Source organism: Corvus hawaiiensis, chromosome 13, assembly GCF_020740725.1.
Source record: "Corvus hawaiiensis isolate bCorHaw1 chromosome 13, bCorHaw1.pri.cur, whole genome shotgun sequence".
NCBI classification, from domain to species: domain Eukaryota; kingdom Metazoa; phylum Chordata; class Aves; order Passeriformes; family Corvidae; genus Corvus; species Corvus hawaiiensis.
The window spans coordinates 1,115,582-1,138,086 of record NC_063225.1 but is presented as its reverse complement, the minus strand read 5'-3'; the positions used below and the strand labels follow the sequence as shown (position 1 = coordinate 1,138,086).

At 42.3% G+C, this 22,505-nt stretch overlaps 1 protein-coding gene across 3 annotated transcripts in view; it reads left to right on the top strand.

The window, feature by feature from the left end:
- Nucleotides 1-21,920, top strand: part of MAPK6 (mitogen-activated protein kinase 6) — a 29,226-nt gene extending 7,306 nt beyond the window's left edge. Inside the window, exons 1-6 of one of the 3 annotated variants that reach the window (XM_048317464.1) lie at nt 7,957-8,062; nt 12,917-14,130; nt 14,755-14,899; nt 17,958-18,122; nt 18,748-18,949; nt 19,550-21,920. In XM_048317464.1, coding sequence (XP_048173421.1) covers nt 13,576-14,130; nt 14,755-14,899; nt 17,958-18,122; nt 18,748-18,949; nt 19,550-20,648 — 2,166 coding nt within the window. In that variant the 5' untranslated portion in view covers nt 7,957-8,062; nt 12,917-13,575 and the 3' untranslated portion in view covers nt 20,649-21,920. Of the gene's footprint in view, nt 1-7,956; nt 8,063-8,692; nt 8,789-12,916; nt 14,131-14,754; nt 14,900-17,957; nt 18,123-18,747; nt 18,950-19,549 lie in introns of those variants that run through there. The other 2 variants (XM_048317466.1, XM_048317465.1) reach the window with 2 other exon arrangements.
- Nucleotides 21,921-22,505: the final 585 nt, after the last annotated feature.

The window sequence follows — 22,505 nt, the reverse complement described above, 5'->3', positions numbered from 1 at the left end:
GATAAGAGAATGCTGGTGCACTTACGAGCAGAAGCTTTCTCTACCTCTTTACCTTTCCTAATTCCAGTTCACTTGCAGGGTAAATCTTGCTATTTATATAATGAAAGAACCTCTAGGTATAACCCTTCAATAAAGGTTTACCTCTACAAGATAACTGTCTGGGTTGAGGACTGCTTCCCAGAGCTTCCCCAGCACTGGGATGTCCAATGGAGGCAATTCTGAGAAGAATTAAGGTCATGAAGGTCAGTTGGACCAACTGGCACCGGAGCTCTCATTGAGCTCTGCAAAGGCTGACAGCCTTGACCACCTTCCCTCTTACTCTCCTGCACACACAGTGTATGTGTATGTGTTAGTATCCACCAACAGAGCGATTTGTTTTTATGTCCTGCAGTGTATACATGGACAGATGGATTTCATTTGTCTAGCCCTTAACTGAAAAAGTTTGGGATGACCCAGTTTCAGCACTGTTGTACCTCTAAGAGAGGTAATAAATCTTACATTTCCAATATAACAAAGATTCAGTCAGATTTTATGTCTTCACTGAAGAAAAAAAAAAAAAGAGTTTGTTCTTCAGACTCACAAAAGTGTAGACCATGGGTAAAATGAGTTACTCAGTACAAAAAATGTGTCATGCATGATTTATTCCTTTCCTAGGTAGGAGTGCTTCTAGGCTCTTCTGTCTGTCAGAAGAACAGGTAACTCAAAAATCCTGGGTAGAAACCATCCTCTCCTGAAAGTAGGATGCCTCTGAGGTACAGTCATGACAGGGATCAAATATGCCATTCTCTCTTGAAGTAAAACCTCAGCAGGAATCCCAGGCAAGCCTCCCGATGCTGTCTCTGGGGAAGAAAGCACTGGGGAGGGTCATGATGGTGTGCAGATGAGCTGTGTGCCTAATGCTGATGCTCTTCCAGTGCCCAGTTTTGGGCAGAAGGGAGACCAGTCTACGCCTGCTTTGAGGCCCACACGATGCTGAACTGTAATGTGAGAATGTAGAGGGCTTACATGCATCCCTGTCTGGACTGACTGACTGGAAAAGCACACCTGCTGGGGAGGCACACCATGTATTTCTCACTAATTTAGTAGCCCTCCATGTGTAGCACGTTGTCCAGCCATGCACAATGCCAAAGCATGGCAGGCAGTGGGCTGAGAGGTGCTTCCTGCTGTTAGGAAAAGGAGCCAGCTTGGTACTGCAGGAGAAGGTTGGAGTCTCTGTGTTAAGGCTACATCTGTTCAAAGTTTTGTCATAAACTTAAGAATGCTGAGAGTTTGCCCCTATTCCAAATCAAGCATTTATTGGGGGTTAAATTACTGTGCTTTATCTTCATGGGAGCTGATAGAAACAAAATGACACCAGGAGTTAATGTTCCATTCTGTATTACTACTGCAAAGAGTAACAGGGAGTTCTTCAGATGAGATGAATAGACACAGCTTAACCTCTAGGTGTCTGTTATTGCAGCCCATTTAAAGCACTTTGAGTTGGAAGAGACTTTGCTGAAGCTAAAGGCAAATGCCAGTGTAGGAAGATGATCCCAGTGTTTGGCACCAGTCAGAGCCTGGAGAATTTCCAATGTGTGTGTTGGCATTTATAGCATGTAAGGAGAGTGTCTTTTCTCCCCAAGAGTAAAAGACAAAGCGAGTTTAGACAATTCTGGTCAGTTTTTCCTCTTCAAAGGAAAAATTAATTTTCTTGTTTCTCATTGTAGTGCAATTGCAAGAAAATACTTTTTGCTTGAGTTGTAATAAGAGGTCTTGTGTTTCATAAGCCTAATACCCTTTGTAGCAAATGATGCTTCTGTGCATTAATTTTTCCCCCTGTGCAGTAGCCAATGGTGCAAGTCTTTCTTTCCTCAGCACTTCAAACAGTTGTCTTCTGTAGAGTGGCCTGAGATCTTGCATCATTTCCTGTCATCTATCCAAAGCTATTTATAAGACGTCTGCTGATTCTGGCACATAAGCAAAACCCAGTTTTCATGAGAAAACAAATACTTTGGAAATGTAATCCCTCCCAGCAAGTGACTCAAAACTGCTGAGAAAACCTGAAGCAATCTTGAAAATTTTAATGAAAGCTAAGACATAAATGGTGTTGGGGAATATGGGGAATTGAATAGTCCCATATGTTTTTTGGGGAAATCTTTAGAAATGGATGGTGCAAGATGTACTGAGAAAAAGTTACAGAGTATTAAGGGGGAGGAGGTGTTTCCAAAATATATTTGTTAGTGAAATGAAAACTTTGGGTTTTGCTATCTGACAATACAACAAAAGTGACTCAAGGTAGTTTTTGCAATGCTGAGTATTCGCTGTATAATTTGATGATAGATGCCCTACAAAAAGTCCCTACTTTCTGATATTTCTTAGATTTTCAATCTCTTTAGCTTCAGGAGACTGACTGGGAGGGAGTCTGGCAGAGACAGTTGCAGTCACTACGTGAAGCAGTGTGTTTCCAGTCAACCTGCTGCTTTTGATAAATGCTATTTTGGGAATCCTGAAAAAGGGCGCTGGCCATAGCCAAAACGCACCCAGAGCAGCAGAACTCATATCTGCCTCCCACAGGCCTGCCCGGACCCTGCTGGCACCGCATGGCCCTTTGTCTTTAGCCATCCAATGTGCTGCTTGCCTGTGAAACAGCCGCATCCCTGCGCTGGGGCATGCTGGGGACCGCTGTGTGTGGAGCAAATGGAATTGCAGGATGGCCTTTGCCTGAGCAGTCACAAAGGCATGGTTTGTCAAAGTGCCTCCCAGTGCAGTTTGTTTCATCCTTTTTTCACAGTACCCATGTATTTGTATTGAGCTATGCCCCCTGTAAATGTATTTCAAGAGGATTCTGGTGTGGATGAAAATGTTAGTGAATGTTAGTCCAATTTTTTCTTCCCTGTAAATGACAAACTCTGCAGCACCAGCTGTATTTACAATCACACCAGAGGCTTTATCTCTGTAATGCAATAGGAATCAAAATGCTACATGTAGGAAGATTTACAGTGCTATGAGAATGAACAAGAACGGTTCTGCATAGCAATATGTATATTCCTGCAATTAAATGCAATAGTTCTACAAAAACACAGAATTGTTCTATATAAATCCATCATCAGGCCTTCATAACTTGTGAGCTGACATATTTTCCAGTAGGGATCCAAAACCAAATGTATCTTTTGCTGAGAGCACCCAGTCCTGCTTCCAGGGCATCTCTCCACCTTGGAGTACTCAAGGTATTACAGGTATTTAAATAATATCTGCTGCCTTTCAGCTCTAGCAGCACTTCAGCTGATGCAGTAACCAGCACAGAGGCCTCAGACAATTGTGCTCTGGTGCCACTTCAGTTGGCAGATGTGTTCTCCTAACCACTTCACTTGATGTTTTGGAGGTGAGGATGAGAATGGTGCCTTGCTGAAGGTCTGAATGGGGAAGAACCACTGCACACTGAATTCTCTTGCACCTGCAGTGCTGGGACAAAAACATTTGGTGCTTCTTGTTTCCACTTCATCCCACACTTTGCCTTGCCCTCCTGTAGAATACTTTTCAGCTGTAGATTCATCCACTGACTGGATCTACAGCCTGACTCTAGCATACCTCCAATGTCCCATGCTGGGAACTTAGAAGCAACTTGGGTCACTTGGAGCACCCGAGTGTGAAAATGTTGGTACTAGTCATCCTTTAAAAAATTAGACCTGACACACATACTGTCTTAATTGCCTACCTCAGTAAATTTCTCAATATGTTTGCTGTTCTGTGCAAGCTATCTCTGTGCAAGGTAAACTAATGAGGAAATAATGGAAGGCTGAGAATCTGGGAGAGCTCCAGCCTTACACACAGAGGGTTAATGCTTCCAGTGATGACCCAGCTACAAGGCAAGCTTTCTAAGCTTTCCTCTTCTCTCTTTACTGACATGGCTCTGCCAACTCCTGCTTTAGGCAGCCGCTGTGTCCCCTGTGCTCAGTGTTGTTTAAAACATAGAAAAAGTAGGCAATGGAATTGCCTGACTTAATAAAACTGTGTGATATTAAGCAGGGGGCCTGCATGCAGCCAGCTGTGTCCTAGATCACTGATGATCTACCAAGGGGGAAGAATGACTTGTTCTGTTTTAAGTGTTTAATGACCTTTTTGTCCTACAGAATTTCCAAAGTATGTCACATAACCCATTTATTTCTAGCCTCAAAGTTGAACATCTTCTGTGACTTTCTTCTTCCACCTCCATTTGCCCTTTGTACTTTGCTGCCTCTGGTTTGAATTGGTCTCTGTTAATGGTCTGTTCTTTTCCAGTCTGTCTATTGTTTCACACAGGAACGAAGATCTTAGGGTATGGGTTTGTCCTTTATTCCAAGTCCTCTGTCATAGTTTCTTTCCTGATCAGAATGTACATGGTACAAATCCTGCTCTAGCAAAGTCAGGCCCATCCAAGTAAGCCCAAATGAGGTGATAGCATGTTTTCTGTGCCCAGGAAGCTCTGCCAACCACCAAGCAGACTTTAACTAAAAACGGATCTTGACACAGACATTTGTAGAAAGTTTTTAAGATGACAACTTCTGTGTGGTTATCTGATAATAATGCCGATAGGAATTATATTTTGGGATTTATTGGGAAAATTTTAAGGTCTGCCAATCCAGAGAGTGAGTGCTTGTTAGAAAAAAGTGTTTGTGTTAAAAAGAACAAATAAAAAACCCTGTGTCCATTATGGCAAGGTAGAGTCTGACATTTCCAGGAAATGAAGGTGCCCAGGAAATGAAGCCACCTGAGCTATTGGGTTGCCAGTGAAACTCAAATTTATCTGTGCTGTTTGTCCTGAACATCAGCACTATGAAACTAAGCTGGAAGAGCAAGTGATTTGTAAAGGCTTTGCTTAACACCTGCAGAGAACTAGGCTGATTGGAAGAGGCAGCAGTTAAAGGAGACACAAACTATTAAAAACTCTTCAGACCTGTGCCAGGAAAACTAAATTGTACTGCAGGGCTCAGAGCACAGATAAGCAGGAATAAGCCAAGGAGACAGCAGAAACTGGGTGTTTCTTGAACCTCTCCCCATCCCCTTTTAATAAGTATACTTTTTCTTTAAACTCATGCCTATTCACATGCAAATTCATCTTAGATTTTGGTAAGAAATATGGTCAGTCCTTAAAAATGTATCCTAGGACACGTTTTGCTTCTTCTGGGAGGACGTGTAAGTCAAGCAGTGAAACTGAGACAAAAGCCTGGAGCTGCCAAGTTACCTTGGGCAACCTTTTCAAACCGTCTCCAAATCTTTCTTCCCTTGCCAATCATAATGGGTGTGGACACTTAAAAATACTTCGTTCCCTTTTATGCCACGAGTAACAATTCACACACAGGACTGGAATATTACACTGGAATTTACTGTTTGATCTTTTTGAACTTGGATATAATAAATGAATCATTGCTTCAGTTCTAATTATTTTTTAATTGCTGGTCTTTATGACCTTTGAAATCCAGTTCTTTTCTTGTTCTGCATTTCACTGACAGTTAATCTCTGCCGGTGTTTTAGAATGGGTTGGTATCGTCTAGCATATCATCTACATGCTATGAAATTGCATTCTTGTGGGAAATGTGGAAAAAAATTGTCACAGTAATTTATAGCCTAATCAATAGGATATTAAAAATCTGAAAACAGATTAGCAATTTGATGGATTAAATAGTTATAAATTGCCATGTGACACACAATTAAATTCTGAGCAACTATCATTTGTATTGTAATACTATAAATAGTGAGGCTGAAGACAAGTAACATTCCTCCACTATGCTCTTCCTTGTTGCACGATTTTCCTCAAGACTGAAGGATCTCATTCACTAAATCCTACCACAAACTACACTCTTGGAATGGCAGAAAAGAATGTGGAGGGGAAAAAAGAGAATGCAGTTCATGACCCATGAATTAAGAGCCCAGAAACTGGTGGCACTTCTGGGCTATGGGAGATTAATGAGTGAGCATGTGCTACCCAAGTGAGGAAGCTTGCTGCTTACTGCAAATCTCCTCTGTGTTTGTTAAACTACTTTTCAAACAGTCTGGGCTGCTGCAGAGCAAACTCCATGGATGTGCAACTTCTCCACCTGACTGAATTGACACTGGGGATATTGGCAAATGGTCCCAATGGACATGGATTATGGGCTCTCCAGCTGCTGTTTCAAGGATGTAATATAATTTTTTTCTTACTTCAGCACTCTAGAATCTGAGGATCAGCTTGCTCTTTTGTTTCTCATAATGAAAATACTTCGTATGGATGGAGGGGTTCTTTAATTAACTAAATAGCTCTGGATTTAGACATACAACCACTGCTGCTCCTGCCTTTTTTTAAGCCCCAAATCTCTTTCTTTAATTCAAGTAAAAACTCCTCTGTGGCTTGGCTCTGGTTGCCGTCCTAACATCACCTCTTCCAAATATGCACTCCTGCAGTTTTTTTCTTTATGGAGTGTGTTTAAATGCAGGCCTTCTGGAGCAGCAGTGCTCTAATCTTCCAGCTCTGTTTTGCTGGGTGGGCAGAAGGACTGCAGCTTTGTTTCTGACTTTTCTGTACTGTTGGCAGCACGGTGAGCTGCCTATCAGTTAACAAGCATTGTAATATAAAGTGTCAGTTTGGTTAGTGACTTCTGTGAGTGTGCTGTTAATACAGTGCTGTGCTACCAAATGCCCAGCTCACCTCTCCTGGTGGTGGGGTCAGTATCAGAGCTAGCAGTGCATCTGACTAATTGAAACAGAGAATGTTTGGCTGCATAACTGAAGAGAGTTTAAAAGTTACTTTTAAAACTTCAGAAAAGCTGAGTAGGGAGATCCTTGGATGTTGATATACGACTTGTTTATTAAAAAAAATAAAGTTACATGATCTAAAAGTGCAAGGGTCAATTGGATGCTTCTGTCCAAATGGCAGCAGAGTAATAGAGCCCTCTTGCATGTAACTTCTGTCCTAGTACTAGCTATAAATAACTTCTGTTTAACCAGCAAAAATGAATATTAAATGTTTTCTCACTTTTTGAGTCATCCTGCACTGAAAAGGTTTATGAGGGACTGCAGTAAGAAAACTGCACCCTGACTTGACAGTTGTACTGAAACTGGGTTAGTAGAAGCATAAGGCTCTTCTGATACCCAGAGGCTTGGTGTCCTCACGCTTCTCTCTCCCTATTAAGACTGCTGTATAAAAGTCTCAGAGGAAAAATGTAAAGTTTTTATTATTTTTCTTTATTTTGCTGTATTAGTTGTGGTTTTGGGGAAAAGCAGCCTCTTAGTGCCTCTGTTAAGGGAGATGCTATAGCAAGAGAGAAATCCTTTGTGGTCTCTGGAGGTGACAGCAACGGCAAAGATTTGTAGATGCTTGTGGGGAGAACACTTAGATCCGCCATGACATTACGGCCGCAGAACATCTGAGCCGAGGTGTCACCTTCGGAGAAAGGAACTGCCCCCGCTGCGCCCGCCTGTTGCCTCCCAACTGTTTTTGTTTCTCTGCCTTGAGGGACGTTCAGTGACGGGCCAGTTGAGCGGGGCGCACCCAGGCGCTTCCCCGCCCGCCGCTGCTGGAGCCCCGCACACCGACAGCTGCGGGGACAGCGCTGGGCCCCGCGGGGCCTCCCGCTCCCGCTGCTCCGGCTGCCGCAGGGGCCACCGGGGCGCGCAGAGCCGCGGCCGCGCTCCCTCCGGTGCACACCGCTCCACCTGCCGCCTTTCCGGGCTGTGTTTGACTCAACCGCGCTCCGAGACTGCTGAACCGCTCGGGCCAGCTGGGCACAGCGGGAGCGCCGTGTCTCAGGCCGACAGGCGAAGCGCTGAGGTGATGCCGCGCGGGCCGGCCCCGCCGGGGACAGCGTCGGCTGCACGGCCGGCCCTACCCGCACCGCCACCCGGGCGCTGCTCCCGTCCCGCCCCCGTCCCCGAGGGCCGCCCGGGGCCGCCCCCGGCGGGCGGAGCCGCCGCCGCGCCGCCCCTCCCTGCCCTCCGCGCCGGGTTACATGGCGGCGGCTGCGGCAGCGGCAACTGAGGCGAGGCGGGCGGGCGCCGGGCGAGGGCCGGTGGCGGAGCCGCGGGGCTCGGCCGTGTGAGCAGCGCACCCCCGATGAGCCTGGGAAGGCCCGTGAGTGCGGGAGGCGGGAGGCGCGGGGGGTCTCGGCCGCCGCACGCGCGGGCCCGGCCCCGCCGCACAAAGGCGCTTTGTTCCCTCCATCCCGCCCGGCGGCGGCGGCGGCGGCGGCGGCGCCCCCGGCCCGTTCCGTTCCGCCCCGCCCCGCTCCCTCCGCCCGGGCCCGGCCCTGGCCCCGGCCCGGCCCGGTCCCTCCGCACTGCGGCGGCCGCGGGGGCGAGCGGGCGCTGACCGGGCGGGCGGGGGCGGCCGCGCGGGGGGCGCTGCCGGCGGCTGCGGCGCCGGGCCGGGGCCGCCTGTGCCGGGGCCGGCGGGCGCGGCCTGAAGGGCGTTTGAAGGTAGGGCTGCTCCGCGGCGGGGGCGCCGGGCCCGGGCTGCGCCCCCCGCGGCACGGAGGGAGCGGGTCCCTCGGCCCGGGCGCCCGGAGCAGCGGCGCGGGCGGGCGAGGCTGGCTCGGCCGGGGGGCGGCGGGAGGAAGGATGTTCTTTGCCGGGGGGGCCCGGCCCCCACCGCCTGCGGAAGTTTTGCTGCTGCATTCTGCGCAGTTCTCCGAGCCGGCAGATAGGGCGCAGGTACCGCTCGCTCCTGCTACCGGGCGCCCGCAGGCTCTGGGAACCTTTTGTGGGAAAAGTGACTTAATGCTCTTAATAAGTAGCTTGAAGCACCCGAAGGAAATGGCTTGAAGAGAGACTGCCCGAGTTTTGCGATTTGGGAGAACAGGTACCCTTGCCTAGGCAGGCAGGATGCTCTCTCTTGTCGGGTGTAGGATGTGTCTCTTTTTCTGGCTAATTCAGTGCCGTTTGGGATCAGCCTGACAATGGCTGTTAATTATGTAGTGGAAAAAGAAACGGCGGTCGGCGTGTTGTCGTATGGCCAGTGCTGTTGCCAGCAAGCTTTTTATATAGATATGTGTGTGTATATATAAAAATAACGTCGTCACAGCATTATGTGTTTATAAACCAGTTACAAATTCCGGAAAGTGGTGGCTTAAAATAGAGATGCGTTTTGGTTTGGCAATTGCTTTCAGAAAATGTGTGCTCCAAAGCTAAAATGGGAACTTTCATTTCAGCCCTTTGCTCTAGCTCAGTCCTTGTGTGGTTGTTATCTTGAATTCACTCTTGACTGGTTACCTGTTCAGCGGAACAGCAGATGGTAGCAGGTCTGCAGAGGTGCAGAAGGCTGTGGTTAGCTGATGGTGGGCTGTTCCTGGGGAGTTTTTATTATTATTATCTAAAGGGAGAACTAAACCATTTTTAAACACGATACAAAAAAGTGCTGTGGGTTCTTGTGTGTTTTTACAGATCCTTCAGAAGATTTATAAACTAATAGTAACATTTGCTTACTGCCAGCACCGAGTTCCCTAAACAGTGTGGGGAGCAAGTAGGAGGCTTTAGAAAGCAGCAGTTTCATGAGTTGGACGATGACTCACTCTGCCTACTGACTGCAACGTGGCTGATCTAAAAAAAAGTTCTTCTGTACCCCGTATATTTTTTAGTCAAAGGGATAGTACTTAGCAGGTTGTATAATGTGTCATTAGTCATTCTTGGTCTTTCTCCTGTGAGTAATAATTTGATCATTATATGGTCAGTGTAATCAAATTAACTGGTATCTTTAGTCTTATTTGTATTTCTGATAAAGTAAACATCTCATGCCTGCCTGTTTCGGTGTACATCCTGTTTCCTGAAAACTGTGATAAATCCACGTGCAGCAGTTGAGCATGTTTTGAAGGGGCTGCTTGCGCAATCCTGAAGCCGGTCAAGTGTGATGATCATCACTAGGGATGATTTCAAAGCCCTTCTGTGGGTTGCTTCTGTTACCCTCTCCCAGGAACTGACCCATTTTAAAACCACAGTTATAAACCACATAAGAAACCGGTATCTTTGTGTTTCCCTCTTTAAACTTTGTGTTTGAAGGAGGAGTAAAAGTATCACTTATAAAAAACCTGGTAGTCTTGGAAAGGTGACAGCCTAGATGAAAATGTCAGTCCCTGCGTCAACAGCCTGTTCAGCACAAATTGGGATGATAAACCCCCCCTTTTTTACACAATAGTCCATTATACATTTCAAGTGGCTAGAACATGGGATTAAGTAATTTGCTCACAGATAGGAAGTTTGTAACAGGATCAGGTCAAATGAAGGCTGCAGTGAGTTGGTTGCTTATGTTGTCAGCATTTGTTTTCTTAGCTAAATCACTCTGATTGTGGAGATCATTGCATGCTCTCTGAAAACATTGTAATTAGTGGTCACCTAGAGAAAGGATAAGTGTAAACTGGTGTTTAAAAAAAATGCATCATTTCAGAGATACAGAATGAAAATTTTAGGACTCCTACTACAGGAAGCAAGTGGGCAATAGCTCCCTTTCTCCCTGAAGCAGTCCTTTCATTGCTGCATTCAGTCATGGCAGTAGGGGGTAAGATCTGAGTTATGGCAGAGAGATGGTAGATCTTAATCTTTGCTGCTGATGGGCATCGTTTTGAATCTGTTCCTGGGCTGTTTAATGGAACTAGCTAAAAGAGAGGTTCCAGATGTGTCACACAGCTGGTGCAAACAGTTTCGGTATTGCTGCCTGTTGAAGGCATCAGCAGTGTGAAACAATAAGCCTAATTATGAGGCAGAATACAACTGGTTGTAGATGGTCCCAAGGATGTAAAATACAGCTTATTGTAGGGTAATTGAACAGAGGCCTTGGACCTCGAGTTAACATGAAATTTGTAGTATTGGTACGAAAACTAATTTCCATAACAGCTGGGGGGGTGTTGGAATGAAAGGTGAATGGGGTGATGTAAACGCTTTTACAGGCAGCAGCTCAGAACAAGTTAACCTGAAAGTAGTGCGTGTGAGTGAGAAAATAGTTTCGAGTTTAAAAATGTTGAAATCAAGAGGCTAGACTTCTGGGTTTTATAATTGTGAACGGAGTTGGGTAGTCGCTGATGCTGTCCTCTTTAGGATAAATTTTACTTTTGTTCTTTTAGTAAATTCATGGCTATTTAAAAGGGGTCCTTACTCTAATGTCTTAATACTGGTAAAAATTCAAGGTAGTTTGAGGAAAAGTAGTAGTGTTACCTCACTGTGTTTGTGCTGAGGCTATAATAACCGTTGTAAAACACTGTTAAAAATTAGGATTCTTGCCAATGTACAAAGAAAGGAATCTTAAGGCAATCTTAAGTCCCATGTGCTGAGTAGAGACAGCTCTGAAGATCACCCTTCTGGCAGGGTGTACCACATCAGTAGAGGGCAGCTCAGTGCTTTTCAGTTCAAAAATACTGCATTTAGTGATCTTTATTTAAAAATAAAAACTGAGCAGAGGATATCATGTGTTTCCTTCTTCCCTGTGTTTGTCATGCTCTGTCCGCGTACCTGGAGGCAGGTGGTGTGTGGCAGGAGGGCGTTGGGGCTGTGTCTTGGGGACAGTCAGGCTTGAGCCTAAGGAAGGGTAATATTTAAATATGTTGAAACAGTCTTGTTTCTGTTTGCCAGTGTGCCTTTTTTTCCTTTTTTTTCTTTTTCTCTGTACAATTCTGATTACTTCAGTGAATTGAGGCCATTATTTAAAATATGTTAATAACTTGTCAGCTGCCCTTGCTGCTCTGTTAGGAGTGAGGAGACTTGTTTTGCCTGCTCCCAGTTGTCCCACTGAAATGCTAGCACTGTTCTAAAGGAAAACATTCATTCAATTAATTCTGAAGTGTTGGGATAGTGTGAAGACATTTACATTTAGGTAGAGAGCTGAGGGAAGAGCTGAAATGTGTTAATCTGAGGCTGAATAGAGAGCAACGTAGTGGTTTCATGTGACCTATACATGTTGGGGAAGAGCATGCCAGTGACTTGTAATGGAACTGCCCAAAGCTTACCACACTGTGTAGCCTACACTTCTGACTCTTCCCTTTGTGATGTTTTTGAGCTTTTAAAAGTGAGGATGTTGTACAAAAATGCACCATGTGGTCTTTATGACTGCATTCTGCTGTTGCTGATGGGAACTTACTGAGAAAATTGCCAGTTTGGTTTTTCATAAATAGTAGGTGAATTCATTACACTAATAAAAAATAAATGGTGTCTGAAAGAGCCCATATGTTAGGGAAAATGGTTGTAGAACATATCAGTTACTCTGTAAAATGTACTTGCTGCTTTTTCTCTGTAGTCTAGGTTGGATAAGTGTAGAAATAATTGATAAAGTAATAATATTTGATATGTATGAATTACCCCTGTGATTCCTGTAACAATGAGTCTATAGAGGCAAAGGTATTATTTGAGATGTTGGTAAATTTTATCCAAAATCACAAGGATTTAAGCTTTATAAGTGGCATTGGATGTGTGCTGTATATGCAGTAAATACTGGGAGTGTACAAGCTTTACCCTTTTCTTGTGACCAGTACCTAGTAACCTCTTATTATGGTGAAATAGTTAAACCTGATTTAGTTTTTGAATAAAAGTTTAGTGAAAAGGATTACTCCAAAATTTGCTGATGGATGCTAAGGATACTGTTGCTTCTGGCTTGTCTCTTAACAGCTCTCTTGGAGAATTACCAAGTTTGCTTTCTTAATCCCTTTATTAAGACTCAGGAGGATTGTTCACTGTGTGCTATATATTTTCAATAGATTACATCCAAAATGTTCACAATATACGTTTGGAAATGGTGGTTGGTCATTATTGCCAGTTTTCCTCTACGAGTGTGAAAAGTACATACGATTTCTAACTGGTTTAGCTTTTTTGATGGTTTATTATTTTTGTAACTGGACAGTAAATAAGTTGTGTTTCCAACTTATTTGGATAAGGACAAATCAATGAGTTGGGGGAGGAGGAAGACTTTTGTATGTGCTGGGGTACTGATCTATTTTTCTCTGCTTTTCAGGTTGCCACGGAGTAAAATGGATGGTAGCTTTGACTGTGATTGTGGTGAGCTGGAGCCACCTGATCATTAACAGAAGGCATCTTTTGTAAATCAAGAGCTGCCAGTTTCCCATTTAACTAGACTGTAAACAAAGAAGAGAAAAAGGAGGAAGGAGGAAGAAGGAAAAAAAATAGTGCTTACCAGCACCATAGAATGACGCTGCTCAGGACCAGTCCAACACTGAATGTATCTGCACTGTGAGGAGGAGGATGTTAATAGAAGCCTATTATGTGCATATTTATTCACATTTTTGTTAAATGTTAACCAGTTTAGCACAGTAGAGCTGAGTGCATAGTATGTCATTTCATTCCGTTTGAGTTTCTTGTGAGTATTTTCTTTAATGTCTGCAGAAATGCTGCACCTTTCTTGAACTATGAATGCTGCAATCTTTCTATCTTATGCTCGGTTTGAGTTCTAGAGCTTACAGGCTCTAAATTCAAGGGGACACAACAGGCCTGGCTGGCTCATAATGAAATGAGAGTGTCAAGAAACCATCTTGCAGTCAAAGCCAAGTGTTTCTTCTCCCTTTCTCTAAGACCTTTCCTTCAGATACCAGTGGAAGTGTCTCCGTGTGTTTACAGAAGCTTAGTAGTTTGAGGAAAAACGTAAAGAATTTTAAAATGGCGGAAAAATTTGAAAGTCTCATGAACATTCATGGTTTTGATCTGGGCTCTCGGTATATGGACTTAAAACCACTGGGCTGTGGTGGAAACGGCTTAGTTTTTTCTGCTGTCGATAATGACTGTGACAAAAGAGTAGCTGTCAAGAAAATTGTCCTTACAGATCCCCAGAGTGTTAAACATGCTCTACGTGAGATCAAAATTATTAGAAGACTTGACCACGATAACATTGTCAAAGTATTTGAAATTCTTGGTCCCAGTGGAAGCCAGTTAACAGATGACGTGGGCTCCCTGACAGAATTGAACTGTGTTTACATTGTCCAGGAATACATGGAGACAGATCTGGCTAATTTGCTAGAGCAAGGCCCTTTACTGGAAGATCATGCCAGACTTTTCATGTACCAGCTGCTACGTGGGCTCAAGTATATTCACTCTGCAAATGTTCTGCATAGAGATCTCAAACCAGCCAATCTTTTCATTAATACTGAAGACTTGGTGCTGAAGATTGGTGACTTTGGTCTTGCACGAATCATGGATCCTCATTATTCCCACAAGGTATGCAGAGAGTGGGAATATCTAAGTGACACACTGGTAACTGTGCCTTCTCAAAATAGTGTCTTTCTCCCTTTTGCACAGGTAGATAGGCTGTGGAAGGCCTGCTTAGCATGGTTTGGACTACTAGATAGGACTACTGCAAGCATAAAATAATTGTTTTTTACTAGATGGGTTCAGAAAAGCAGAGGTTTTAACAGTGAAGACAGAACCTGAGATTAAGAGCAACATTTAGTGATGTAATTATAGAAGCCTTAGATAAGATTGTAAGTAGTGCATTCATAGTGCAAGTGTGGCTACTTTGGGGGATTGGTTCAGAGCCTTCTGGTCTAGATGTTTCACAAGAGAGTTCAGTATCATCTCTGCATTTATTTGGCATCTGGGAATAAGAAAGCTTTGCTGCAGTACCTCATTTGACTAATAAATGGTGTCATATTTCTATATCGTTACTATTCACTCACAGAGATATTTGTAAAGATAGAAAGAAGGTTTGGTAGAACACACACAGTATAATCCCTGGGATCTTGAGACCAAAAATTCTTGTTAGTGGTGCATTAAAAAATAAGAAACAATTTTAAAAAAGCAAGTCTTAAAAATCTAATTAATTTTTTAAATTAATTTCATTAGGGCCATCTTTCTGAAGGATTGGTTACTAAATGGTACAGATCGCCCCGGCTTTTGCTTTCTCCTAACAACTACACTAAAGCCATTGACATGTGGGCTGCAGGTTGCATCTTTGCTGAAATGCTGACTGGGAAAACCCTCTTTGCAGGTGGGTAGAATAAAATCAGTGTGTATATTCATAAAAGGAGTGTTTTTGCTTAATTATCTTCCTCAGGAAAGATTGGTTCTCATGGCTAACATCAATAGTCATTGATGATCAGGATATGCTATATTATTATGCACTTATATAAACTATAAATTAGTGTATTTGTAAAGCAGAAGACATTTCAATTTTGTTACTTGTATTGGTGTGTATTTAGATAAATATCACAATTTAATGTAGAAGTCACACATGGTAAATCTGTCTGTAATTATGTTGAGTTAAATTTGATTGCCCGAGAAGTGTTCTGATACACATGTGAATTGGTGTATCCAGGGAATATTTGAAGATTATCAGTACCCTAAGTATCGTATGCATAAAGATTATTTTTAATGTAGTCAACCTAATCGCTTCCTGCTTCTCTGTATTTTAAATTATGAAGCCCCAGGGGTATAGACTTAGTATTTAAAAGTGTAAAATTCAGTGCATTACAGCAAGGAAGTGTGCAACCTTCTACTGTTTCAGGTAAGATAGGAAGCAATGCTCTGGTCTCATTGGGCACATCTATATTAGAGCTTTGGTTAGGATCAGGAGCGAATTTTTGGAGCAAATCTCTTGATGGCCATCTTGTACCATGTTGCTGACCTAGCTCAGAGTACAAACTAGAGCATTTTAGATAAAGTGAAATAGTCATTTGCACCGTAGGAGATCACCACCTGCTGACAAGCACTCGGTCTATGGGAGCAGATGAGTAAACTACTGAAGTACCTCTGAAGTGCTTATTTTTGTGCACCCTGGGGCCTCAGCAGCAGCTGTCTCATTCAGGCTCACTCTTGGATTTGCTCCTGTTGGCCTGAATTATAGGAGTAATACAGATAAAACCTCTAAGAGCTAAGCTTGCATTTCAGAGTTCACATTCCTTTAGACACATGTGGACTGAAAGCACACCTCTGCAGTAATTCTTAGCTTTGCATGAAAAGGCAATGGAATTGAGAGCTTCCTCCCATTAAGTACTGTTAATGGAGAGCTGTCACTTGGAAGCACTATTTGGTATAAATCAGTGATTAATATGTGCAGAGGCTTCTCTTAACTTGCAGTGAGTTTTTCACTCTTTGAGTTACTAACTGCTGCAGTAATGTCCCCAGAGTATTAAATGCTTGGCTGATACAAGATTTATTAGGTTCCCATTGCATCGAGAACTTCTGCTGGCAAATAGTGACATAGTGGGAGAAAGTTGGCAGACTTCATCATTCAGCATAGATTGATCACAACTTGCCAGCATTTTGGCCTTTTTTTCTTTGAGTAGCATTGGTATTTGTCACAAATTTTTGTTGGCCCAGTAGCTGTGCAGAGAGTTAGAATTCTGTTAAAAAACTTGGTCTTTGTAACCAAAATCCTAAATTTGTAGACTTGTTTATATGCCTTAATTGCATTGTGTAGATACTTAGAAAAATACTTTAAATACGGATGTGCCCCTCTGAAAATTTAGCACTGCAGTGGTGTTCTAATCTAAAGAAAAGTGGATTTCTTAACATCATGCATTTGGAAAGGGAAGATGGTTGGAGATATGTCAGTTATTCTGCCCTGAGATTCTGAATAAAGATCTTTTGCAGAGTTGTTCGGAGGGCTTGATTTGGTTAATTGCACCTTTCTGTCTACTTCTGAACCATCCCTTAGGAATCGCTGTTCAGAAAGCTGATGAGAATGGGAAGGAGGAATGCAGATTAATATTGCAGAATACCTGGGATAAGTGAGGGAAGGGAGGTTGAGGCAGAGGAATTCAGTAGCTTTTCCAAACAACTTCTCTACTACTTTGTTCTAAATGAATATTTTGGAATGGTTATTTTGCTGATAGTGAAAAGAAAGATGATTAATTTTTAGGATGGTACTAATTACGGGGTAGAATGTTTTTCCAGCAAATTACAAGCAACATAACATCTGATAGATCGTATTAAGTAATTTGTTGTAGTCTGAAGTAGAACAAAACAGCTCTTTCAGTCCAGTAGAGAAGTTAACACGAGGCAGTACTGATTCATTTGGGGAACATAGAAAATCTGTCAGATTTTCTGCAGTGACTTTGGCTCAGTTTTTCTAGTCACCTGGCAGGTGTGTGGTAGGATGTCCAGTGCAGACTGCTGTGCTGTGCAGGCGCTGAAGTGAACCAAGAGTGTGGAGGTTTGGAGATGGTCCAATCTCTTGCTGGCCCCATTTATTTTTATACTTAATGTCACATACATCAGTGTGGCTTGTGATTGCCCAGAGCTGCTTGGTGAAGGAAGGAAATGCTGCCATGCAATTAATCCTATATAGTTTCATCTGCTTGTTGAATCTCTAGGGTCCTACATCCTTCTTGGAGCTGAACAACAAGCTGAAGTTGACACGCTGTATTTCTGGGTACTCCAGTACTGAATATAGATGCTGTTCATTATTCAGAATTGACCTTCTGTATAGGCCCTTATTGTTCTTACCCAGGGAAACTTCAGGTAGTGCTAAAAGAGTACTATAATTTTAATTGTAATACAGTACTTTATTTAAAAAGGATATCATTCTGTGTAACTGACAGGTGATTTTTGTCTTGCAGTTAATGCAGGATTTCAGAGTAGAATATTAATACAAATGGTTGTCGCCTGTAAGACATCTTTCTGAGCAAAACCACTACTGTTTTTATTAATAAGGGACATATAATTCAAAGTGCGGTCAAATACTAGATTAATTTAGGTGGATCAGTTGAAAGGGGAGGATTGCAGTATATAGCATATAACAAAAAGGATATTGCTGTAGAGTACCTCATCCATGGTGAAAACACCCTTACAAAAGCTTAAGGTTAGGTCTCTTTATCTGTGAGTAGCAGCCCTGTAATTCTTCATATGCCACAGCATTTCTTGAAAGCTCTTCAGATTTATTATCATTTAAATTCAGAGCTTCAGCCTTTCCTCTGTTGCAGGAGATTATAATCTTTTCCTGGAAATAGCTGCTCAGAGCACAAAATTTTGACATGCCTTTCCTATACAGGGATCAGAAATGTTGTAAGTTGAAATGGCAGCTTGTCTTTTCTCTTGCTGCTTAGGTGCACATGAACTTGAACAGATGCAGTTGATTCTAGAATCAATTCCTGTTGTACATGAGGAGGACCGTCAGGAGCTTCTCAATGTAATTCCAGTTTACATTAGAAACGATATGACTGAGCCACACAGACCTTTAACTCAGTTGCTTCCAGGCATCAGTCCTGAAGGTAAGTAATTAAGAAAACCCCTTGTTTTGATGTTTCAAAATAATCAGATAGTGTGCAACTTTGAGGTGCAGGTGTGTGATAGTTAAAAGCAAGTTTCAGTTAGAAGAATCTGTGTTCTCTGAAGAAGGATTGTCTTCCGCTGTAATAAAATTACTTCCATGCTGGCTGCTTGGTCATCTTTAGAGTAGAACTGTGAATCTCTGCTGGACCTCTTTGCACTGGAATTGCTCTGGTTTGGGACACTGGCCTTTTAAATGCAAGGAAACATTGGAATGGAGTCAGTATAGGACTGTCTTTCAAATGTTTTTAAAAGACAGTTCCCCAGCCAAAGCAACAGCAGTGTTTCCTGGTAGCCATTGGTGGATACTGATGCAGCTTGAAGCTTTCTGTCTCTTGCTGTTTTTTCATGCTTTAAGTTTAATTATGGTTGATCTTAGATTTGACCTCTACTCCCCTCTCTTTCTGATGGCTAATGGATGCGTATTTGGCACTGTACTGTCAGGAGCTGATTCTTCACACGCAGCTACTTTGAAACAACTGCAGGGCTCTAGAGCAAAGCACTCACCTTAATATTAAGTTCTAAATGTCTGAAATTTCCCATTTAATGGTATTTTTTTCTCTACAGCACTGGACTTTCTGGAGCAAATTTTGACATTTAGTCCCATGGATCGATTGACAGCAGAAGAAGCTTTGTCCCATCCTTACATGAGCATCTATTCCTTTCCAACGGATGAGCCTATTTCAAGTCATCCTTTTCACATTGAAGATGAGGTTGATGATATTCTGCTAATGGATGAAAGTCACAGCCATATTTATAATTGGGAAAGGTAAATTTATCACTTACTGTGGTAACGTAACTGGATGGCTTTGTGCTTGAAGTGGTATTGCTTTATGGGCACTATTTCCTTTTCTGCTTGTTTCTTCTTCTTGAGTGGACCTGAAAATAAAATTTTCCCTTACAGCGTTGTCACTGGATTTATAATCCATTAGACAAGACTTGGAGATGCCGATGGATTCCTGAGCTACACTCAGGACTCTAGAATCTAAAGTTAATATTTCCATTCTTTTTTTCTTCCCCAAAATATTTCTCTAAAAATAAACTATGTTTAAAGGGAGTTTTAATTATGATTGTCTTGTCTAATGCTTAGTGCATGTTATATTAAAGAGATTTCACAGTAGCCATCTTACTTTAGAAAGTACTTTACACACTTTAGAAAGATTACTGTAAATGAAATGAGCTATTGTATGTAATTCAGTTGCTTTATGCCAGATTAAATTAAAAACCTGGAAGAGGTACCCAGTTGGATTAAGGAAAAACTTTGTGTTGAATTGTCATTATTTTGTAAGGGAATTTCTAAGTTTAACTGTCTCTGTCTTGGGAGCTAGAAGACTTTTTAGCTGCTAACACTTAGGAAATTGTTTTACAGATTCCATGAAAGTCAGTTCTCAGACCATGACTGGCCTATTCATAATAACTATGAAGCTGATGAAGTTCAGCGTGATCCAAGGGCTCTTTCTGATGTTACTGATGAAGAAGAAGTGCAAGTAGATCCTCGCAAATATTTGGATGGAGATCGTGAAAAGTACCTGGAGGATCCTGCCTTTGACACCCACTTCTCTACTGAGCCTTGCTGGCAGTACTCAGATCACCACGAAAACAAGTATTGTGATCTGGAATGTAGTCACACTTGCAATTACAAAATGAGGTCATCTTCATACCTAGATAATTTAGTTTGGCGAGACAGTGAGGTTAACCATTACTATGAGCCCAAGCTTATTATAGATCTGTCAAACTGGAAGGAACAAAGCAAAGAAAAGTCTGACAAGAAAGGCAAGTCTAAATGTGAAAAGAATGGGTTGGTGAAAGCTCAGATAGCGCTTGAGGAAGCATCACAGCAACTTGTTGAAAAAGAAAGGGAGAAGAATCAGGGGTTTGACTTTGATTCTTTCATAGCAGAAACCATCCAGCTTAGTTTACAACATGAGTCTACTGATGTTGATAAATTAAATGACTTGAACAGTTCAGTGTCTCAGATAGAGTTGAAAGGAATAATATCAAAGTCGGTAAGCAGAGAGAAGCAGGAGAAAGGAATGGCCAATTTGGCACAGTTAGAAGCTCTGTACCAAACTTCTTGGGACAGTCAGTTTGTCAGTGGTGGGGAGGGGTGCTTCCTCATAGACCAGTTCTGTTGCGAAGTAAGGAAAGATGAACAAGTTGAAAAAGAAAATACTTACACCAGTTACTTGGACAAATTTTTTAGTAAGAAAGAAGATGCTGAAATGCTAGAACCTGAGCCAGTAGAAGAGGGGAAGCTTGGGGAGAAGGAAAGAGAAGAGAGCTTTCTCAGTAACAGTGGAGAGCTCCTCTTCAACAAGCAGCTTGAGGCCATAGGTATTCCTCAGTTCCACAGCCCTGTTGGTTCGCCTCTGAAGTCAATCCAGGCCACACTAACGCCTTCTGCTATGAAATCATCTCCCCAGATTCCCCACAAAACCTACAGCAGCATTCTGAAACATCTAAACTAAAACACTCAGCAGACATTTCTTTTATATTCATGAGATGTGTTTGTCTTTTTTTTATTACTAGTGTAAGTAATTTTTTTACTTGAATCAGATGGTGTAATTTTGGTATGGATTTCATTAGTTTTCTGTTTACCATTGTTTTTACAATCCAGAATTACTTTCTATACATGAGTTAGTTTTGTTTTTAAACTGGCATGTCGTTTGCACACAAAATTAAAGAATAGAGCAAAATAATGCAAAATGCAGGAGGTAACAAAAAAATGCACTAAACCAAGTAAAAAAACATTCTCTCAGTAAAACAGTGTCCATGTTTTGCAGAAAAAGAACCTTGCCTTGAAATTTACACAGTGAGACTGTACATAATTGCATGAGAATATCTATTTTTCCCAAAACATTTTTTTCATTCATGCGTATTTTAGAGTTTTTCATACTGTACACATTTCTTAGACACATGATACCAGCAGCAACTGAAATGAATGCAGAATTTGGTACGCATGTGTTATCTACCTCAAGGTAACAGCAGTATGTGGCAAAACATTAACCACCCATAGTGCTTCTCATTATGCACTTCTATTTAGCCAGCATTATTGTAGTAGCTATTCCTGTTGAAAATCATTCAATATTTATAAATGTTCTGGTATGCATTCTTTATAGTGAAGTGTTAATATGCAGCACTTTTATTTATTTTAGCAAATAATTATATTTCTGTAATTATAGAAAGTCAATTTTTGAGTTACTTTTCAGATACAAGTTTTTGTTTAGCACTATGGTTTTATTGCCTACATAGCTGGATATATATTAACATCAGCTTATTCTGAGGCTATCCAATACATTTTTACTTTTATTTTTTAGTTTTCATTTCAAGTAAAGCACTCACTGTGTATAGGAATTTGTAATTGGAGGTGCTTGATCTCTACAAAAGAAATTAGGAATTGCTTTATTATCAAATGCTCCTAGAAGTCTTAATTGTGTTCATTTTTTAAAAATTTTGTAATGTTAGTTGTGTGCATGGAAATAATTAAGGTACAACATTACTGTAGGTTAAAGTTCTATATGGTGAGACATTTTGTTTTTACTGTATGTTTTTACTGAATGATTCCTGTCCCACTCCCAACCCCCCTCAAAAGCAAGCATGAATAAAATTAGGTTAAATATAGCATGTAGCATCTCGGTCTTTTGAAAATTTGTTTTACCTTCTGATTTTTTGAAATACTGGATGTATCATTGGCTCCCCTGTTTAAAACTAAAAACAAATAAAAACATGGCCAGCAAAAATGGCTGTTTGTGATGCTTTGTACACACCCTGCCAGATGAAGAGGGGTTGCTGTGCTGCAGCTGGGAGAGTTGTGGGGGTCACTGCCTAACCCAGGGTGCTCATGGAAGCATGAGGGACTCTCCCTGGCCGTGCCTCTGCTGGGGATGCAGCATTCGGGAAGGGGACTCCCAGGAGTTTCCTTCTGTCCTGGTGCCTGCAGCCTGTACTGAGCAAAATCCCGTGCAGGGGTGTGGCTGTGAAAGCACAAATACACAGTGGTGTCCATAACCATTTTTGTTGTAAGAAACACACTCTGAAAGTCAATTCAGTGACCAAAGGTACTGTTTTTATCGATGTTTTAGACTGCTTAGTGTTAAAGGAAAAGCTGCTGCAAGTGGGTGCAAGCACCTTTGCGTTGCTGGCAGCCTGGAGTGAAGGTGAGCGGGTTCCTCAGCCAAGAGCCTGGCTGGAGCACCTCCAGGAGGAGGTTTTGGGAGCATGACCAGGTGACTCCTATGGGATCTTTCAAAATGTGCAGCTCAGGTCTCTGTTGCAGCAAGCCTTAGAAAGTTCGTGTTTCTCTTCCAGTTCCTCCCATCACAGCC